At 47.6% G+C, this 6,261-nt stretch overlaps 1 protein-coding gene across 1 annotated transcript; it reads left to right on the top strand.

Moving 5' to 3' along the window:
* Positions 1-2,197: 2,197 nt before the first annotated feature.
* Positions 2,198-5,484, top strand: LOC123129468 (probable protein phosphatase 2C 48). The gene is made up of 4 exons (XM_044549624.1): positions 2,198-2,810; positions 4,009-4,426; positions 4,547-4,770; positions 4,858-5,484. Exons 1-4 carry the CDS (start codon positions 2,610-2,612, stop codon positions 5,035-5,037), a joined length of 1,023 nt encoding a protein of 340 aa, XP_044405559.1. The 5' UTR covers positions 2,198-2,609; the 3' UTR covers positions 5,038-5,484.
* Positions 5,485-6,261: the final 777 nt, after the last annotated feature.

Genomic DNA, 6,261 nt, shown 5'->3' with positions numbered 1-6,261 from the left:
GTGCGGTTGTTGACGGGCGCAGGGTAGCGATCAAAGGAGGGATCGTCTGCCTCCGGAAGAAGCATTTTCTATGCTCCTTGAGTGCTCGCACACGGTGGAGATCACCCGCCGGCTCGTGGCTGAGAGGGTCACCAAGACCTTCTGCCCTCTCTCAAATAGTATATCCCCTTTTCTTGCTGAGATGTTGGAATGGGATAAACAAGCATATCAACTGTATATGGATAGCTTTTAGTATTGCTGCTGCTGCAGCTGACGGTTGCACGGATCGAAATTTCGTTGCGTGCATTTGCTAGTTGGAACTATGATTTGATTTGACCAAAAGAAAAGGAAAAAAGATGCGGAGAATATTATTCGCAAAATGTTTGATTGCTCGGTACCATTCATTTGGAATAAAAATAAATAAGCAAGGTTTTTTGTTTGCCAAGAAATAAACAAGGTTCTGAACCTATAAAAAAAAGAAATACATTTTGGTGCGACACACACACACACACACACACAAAGTCGCAAAATTTTATAGTTAATAGCGCATGCGATAGACATACATCATTTTGTATTTTTGTGGAGCTCACACCAAAAACATATTTCACCATGAAAGTTTAGAGAAATGTGGTACGCATGTATTTTTCCGGGTTTTTTTTAAAGTTAAAAGTGTTCTCTTTTATTTTTCTTTTGAAAAATATACCATCTCCATGCAGATTAAAAAGAAATTGTTGTGAAACGGTTGTATAGTTGTATTAACATTTTTCACGTCTTTTTTTTGAATAGGAGGGTTATCCTCGGCCTCTGCATCACTCTGATGCAGAGGCCGGAGGCTATCCTCCTTTTCCTAACAAAGATTATTAGACCGTCATCCAAACCGGTTGTAAGTATCTGGTGCTACCGTTTTCTAACGGTTGCACTCAATATACGTATGCTTCTTGGCTTTCTCGTGAGTAACGACTACAGACGGATCCAAGTTATGGCTCTGTATATAACCAATAAAAAAATTATAAGAGTTTGTCTGTTAAAAATCATGTCATTTATGCAGTTCCATATAACCCAAAGTAATGTGCATATTTCTATCTCAATATGTCCTGCAGTACTTGGCTCCACTCCATCCAGCCACGTCCCAAATAAGATGTTAATACTAGTTGGAGGGCTAATATTAAAGACTACATGAATCGTATGCCATAAAAGTTTAGCAAGAGGTCATTTGAGAAGGGGGTGTTTTATGGTTTCATCTCTAGCTCATTAGAGAGGTTCACTTCCATCAACCTCGGCACAAGATGTAGCCAACCGTCCCATCGATCACCTACACATTTTCCGCATCATAGTTCTTATTACATAGATTGTCGTTGTCCTGAAGTCGGCAAGGAAAAGACTTGTTCGAGACAAAAGTCGCGCAAGAGCCATAAGCTCGCCCATATTTTGTGCGAGAGGGGAGCTAAGCTTCTGCTCCTCTGTTTTTTCCCCACAACATAAATGTCACGTAAGGGTATGTTGTAGACTATTTTAGGTGTGCGATGTATTCTAGTACTCCCTGCGTCGTATCTAGATAAAGTTAGGACAAGCATTTTTGGACGGACGTAATAATAGACAATAAATATTACAGGGATACGCGTACAAGCACTACAACAAAGAAATATTGTATACACCCCAAGATACTTAAAGAAGAGGAAGAAACAAATAAGAGAACATGATCGACCACAAATACTTTACGATTCCGCGACGTTAAAGAGGCATCAAGGGACATAAACCAAATCCGCCTGTAGATGGGTATACATTATTAAGATTTTGCGCAACATATTCTTTATTTATTACGTAGATCGTCCCAAAGATAGCAAGCAAAGACGCTTGTTGGAGACAAAAGTTCAGCAAGACCCAAAACTACACCCATCCGTTCTACTGGGCTCGGACACGCCATTGCGCATCATAACCGTCGACGTCGGTCTGTGCACATCCCAGAGCGGGGCGCACACAACTGCTTATCCACATCGACCAAAAGGCGGGCGCGACGGAACACGCACTCGCCGAGGATCCGTCCCGCTCCCGTTCCCAGCGGAAACGCACGCGTCGCTGTGTTGTGTTGCTGTGGAAGCGACGGGCGGACGGGCGGACACACCGTGTGGCTGCCTCGGCTTCGCCTGCATCTGCATGGTGTGTGTGAGCTTTCCCTGCACCCACGGCTCTCCCTCCCTCTCCCCTCTCCTTTATAAGCTCCCACCCAAGCTTTCACTTCACCTCCACCACAATTCTCACGGTCTCGCCTCCCTTGCGCGCCCCTTCCCTTGTTCATCGGTCGCCTCACCGCAGTCCAGCAATCCTCGCTTGCTGTTTCTCCTTCCACACTTTCTTCCTTGGTGAAGTAGAAGTCGAGCCGGCCGATCCTATCCAGATATCCACTCCAAGCTCGTCTCTTCAATCCAAAGCAAAACAAAGATCCAGGAGAAACGGCCGACCGGGACATCTCCCAAGCTAAAGAAACCCTGCTTCCTTCTTAGCCTCTGCTCTGTTCTTGCCCGTGAACACCACGAGTACCAAGCACCGAGAAACTAAGAGAGGAAGGAGGAGGAGGAAGAAGGTTCTCTGTACTGATCGAGAGCGGGGGGTTTTGATCTTGGCTAGCGAGAATGCGGCAGATCTCGTCGATGCTGCAGGGGCTGGCCCGCTCCATGTCTCTGGGGAAGGAGAGGAAGGAGGCGGAGGAGCCGCAGGGGACGGTGCTGCGGTCGTCGGGGACGCTCTGGGGCGAGGGCTCCGAGACCTTCGCCGCGGTGTGCTCCCGCCGCGGCGAGAAGGGCACCAACCAGGACACCTCCATCGTCTGGGAGGTGAGTTTGCCGGCCGCTGCTCTGCTTCTTCCCTGCTTGCTCTCTGATGCATGTGGATGAATTTTTACGCTGGTTAATGGTTATCACAACATATTACTGGTGGCGTGTAGTCAAAGATCAACAACACCGCACGGAGCTTCTTGCCACACAATTTAATTCCCGCGTTCCAAACATAAATTTCTGCTACTCGAGAGGCGGAATTGGTTCTAAAAATTGTGGCCAAGATGAGACGGCGACATGGTCTCTGTTCCACAGAAAATGGTGAGGGTACAGCGTTGGGACTTGGGACTAGTCGCTGGCTTCTTCTTCTCATTTCTGGCCACAGAAGAAATAAATCAGTTTTCATGTGCTTGCCTTGCGTGTGCACGCAATAAAATAGAGATTGGATCCCGTCTCCCTCCGTTGTTTTACCTAACCATTTTTCTGATATTTTTATGAGTGAGATGGTTCAGTTCGGTTTTGTGGTAGTATTCGGTACAGCCAAACTATTGTTAGGCCATTCACCAGATTACGTGTTGCCTCTTGAGATCATGTTGTTCACAAGTTTCTTGGATACGGCGCTTGCCTTTTGCCTCTAGGCGTTTCATCCTGTAGTACTAGTATCTGCCAAAAAGAGGGATGGTACGTGTCTTGATTTGTTGGAGCGAAAAAGGTGTTGGGTTTCTTGGTATCTGAATCCAGAGTTGCTTTGGACAGTTATAAACACCTTAAACATACTGGTTGCGATGGTCAAATTTGCTATTTTTTCAGACTGCAAATCCATTATATTTCATCAATTTACGAAACATGTAATTAACCATTTTTTGTTGGATAAAAAACCGACAGTAAGTTATCGGGTTAGAAATACGTCAATCGGCTTAGAAATAGACACTCCCTTAAACTGAACTAGATTAGAAACACGAGCTTATTTGACTATTCAGTTCCGCAAAAATGGACAACGATGGCCTACCAGCACAAAAAGGACCGGCTGGTTCAGTTGCTTGTCTCAATTCGATCATGTCACTCCCCGCAAAAGATAAAATCTATCACGGCACGCCGAAATCTTGGATTTGTATTTGTCATGCACAGTAAATTTGCACCCATCGTTTCACTATCTTCATTTCCTCTCGATTTCGATAAGAAAAGGAGATTTCAATATTTTCGTTTCTTCTCGATTTCTTACGGCTCTGTTTGCTTGTGTGTTCTCTTGTCTATCCAGGGATACGGGTGCCAGGACGACACCATCTTCTGCGGCGTCTTCGACGGGCACGGCCAGTGGGGCCACTACGTCGCCAAGGCCGTCCGGGAGTCGCTGCCGCAGTCGCTTCTGTGCCACTGGCAGGAAGCCGTCGCGCTGACGTCCCTCATCGACGGCGAGAAGAGGCTCAGCGACTGCCAGTTCGACCTCCTGAAGCAGTCCTACCTGGCCGCCGCCGCCGCCGTGGACGAGGAGCTCCGCCGAAGCCGGCGCCTCGACGCCGTCAACAGCGGCTGCACGGCTCTGTCCATCGTCAAGCAGGGCGACCTGATGGTGGTCGCCAACGTCGGCGACTCGCGGGCCGTCCTTGCGACCACGTCGGACGACGGGGACGTCACGGCCGTCCAGCTCACCGTCGACTTCAAGCCCGACTTACCCCGTAAGTCGTCGTGAGGAGACTAGCTAGAATACCGACAGCACATGCCTCACGCACGCGTGTTCTTGTTTGGGCCATTGTTGAGACGGCCATTGCTCACCCACGGTCAAATCTGGTTTGCAGAGGAGAAGGCGCGCATCACGCAGTGCCAGGGCCGCGTGCACTGCCTCGACGACGAGCCCGGCGTGCACCGGGTGTGGGTGCCCCACCGGGAGGCGCCGGGGCTGGCCATGTCGCGCGCGTTCGGCGACTACTGCGTCAAGGACTACGGCGTCATCTCGGCGCCGGAGGTGACACAGAGGAGGATCACCGCCCGGGACCAGTTCGTCATCCTGGCCACCGACGGGGTAAGCGACGAATTCTTGCACAGTTACATAAAGAATTTCTATTCTTAGTACAGCAGACTGATCATGCATGGCAAACATCTTCGGCAGGTCTGGGACGTGCTCTCCAACGAGGAGGCCGTGCGGATCGTGGCGGCCACGCCGGACAGGGAGAAGGCGGCGAAGCGGCTCGTCGAGTGCGCCGTCCGCGGGTGGAGGCGCAAGCGGCGGGGCATCGCCGTCGACGACTGCTCGGCGGTCTGCCTCTTCTTCCACACGCCGGCACCCTGAACAAGCTGCCCCTAGAGGCTAGACTGCGATTGCATTGCCGTCAGGACGAGGGGAAAGCAACCCGTCCACTTGCCGGTAGATCAATCGGTGCGCGGCGTCGCCGTCGGAGAGAGACTCGTTTCGGACCAGAAGGTGCAGTTCGAGCCATGATTGGGACGCTGCACGAATGACCGGGGCGGTGGGTCAACTGCTGCTGGTGGATCACCAAAATGTCCTCCGGTTTTCACACACTGCTTGCCAAAATGTACGAGGATCAACGACGGCCACTTGCAAAGGGCAGAAGGAACAAGACGCACTTTGTCATTATTTCCGTCTTGCATGTCTCTCGTTGGCGTGAAAATGGCCTACGAGAGACTATTATGAAAAAAAATGTATTGGTGTACATGATGGGAAAACGTCACAATTGTTGGTATACATCAATGACCATATGTCCATAAATCACACCAATAGCGTGTCCTTCGGGTCCTCGTCGAAACGACTCATGGTTCTTAAATTCGTGAAATTACTCTGAATAGATTTCACTAGAATAAATGGTAAAATTGACCAAATTTTGAGACTCCTTTAGAATTTAGGTTCACAAAATTATAAAAACGTGGGAATACGAAAGACATGGGAATATGACAGGAATGGATGTGCGCAACGGCGGATTGATTAACACAGAAATTATGCCTCGTTGATTTGCATAATTCTCAAAACACCGGAATAGGAAAAACACAGGAACGTAAAGCATGTCTTCTTGTATCCTATAGGGTTACAAAATATAGGAATTTAGATGGAAGAATGATTGATAGCATAGAAAAAACGAAGAAATTCTACCGGGAGGTTTCAATAGATGGAAAATTTTCCTCAGAGTGGAGTACAAATTAATTCTATCAAAAAATTCCTAAGGATTTCAACCCTAGGAATCAAACCGACACCACAGGAAATTTTTCAAAGGATCCAAATCCTCCAAGAAAAACTTATAGAATTCCTTTGAATAAAAGGAGAGCTCAACTTGAGTGTTTGTTTCATAGGAATTGGAAAAACGCATGAATCCTAATAAAATCTGGTCAAATCAAAGTCAAACAACATGGAAATGTATAGTTATAATTTTATTATGCTACTAAGGATCTTAGTCTCATTCTCTGTGCATAAGAACTTTAAATAGAGGTTCAAGTGTAAGTTAGAATTCATGTCTTTTTCCTTTGAAATTGAGATTAAAGAAAAAATTCCTCCACATTTCCT

This window comes from Triticum aestivum, chromosome 1B (genome assembly GCF_018294505.1).
Source record: "Triticum aestivum cultivar Chinese Spring chromosome 1B, IWGSC CS RefSeq v2.1, whole genome shotgun sequence".
NCBI classification, from domain to species: domain Eukaryota; kingdom Viridiplantae; phylum Streptophyta; class Magnoliopsida; order Poales; family Poaceae; genus Triticum; species Triticum aestivum.
This window is presented reverse-complemented; position numbering and strand designations above follow the sequence as displayed.

Excerpts from the sequence above, each read along its gene's own strand:
- LOC123129468 (XM_044549624.1), top strand. The coding sequence starts at position 2,610 with ATGCGGCAGATCTCGTCGATGCTGCAGGGGCTGGCCCGCTCCATGTCT. Across the intron at positions 2,811-4,008 it reads ACACCTCCATCGTCTGGGAG|GGATACGGGTGCCAGGACGA; the intron begins GTGAGTTTGCCG and ends TTGTCTATCCAG. Across the intron at positions 4,771-4,857 it reads TCATCCTGGCCACCGACGGG|GTCTGGGACGTGCTCTCCAA; the intron begins GTAAGCGACGAA and ends CATCTTCGGCAG.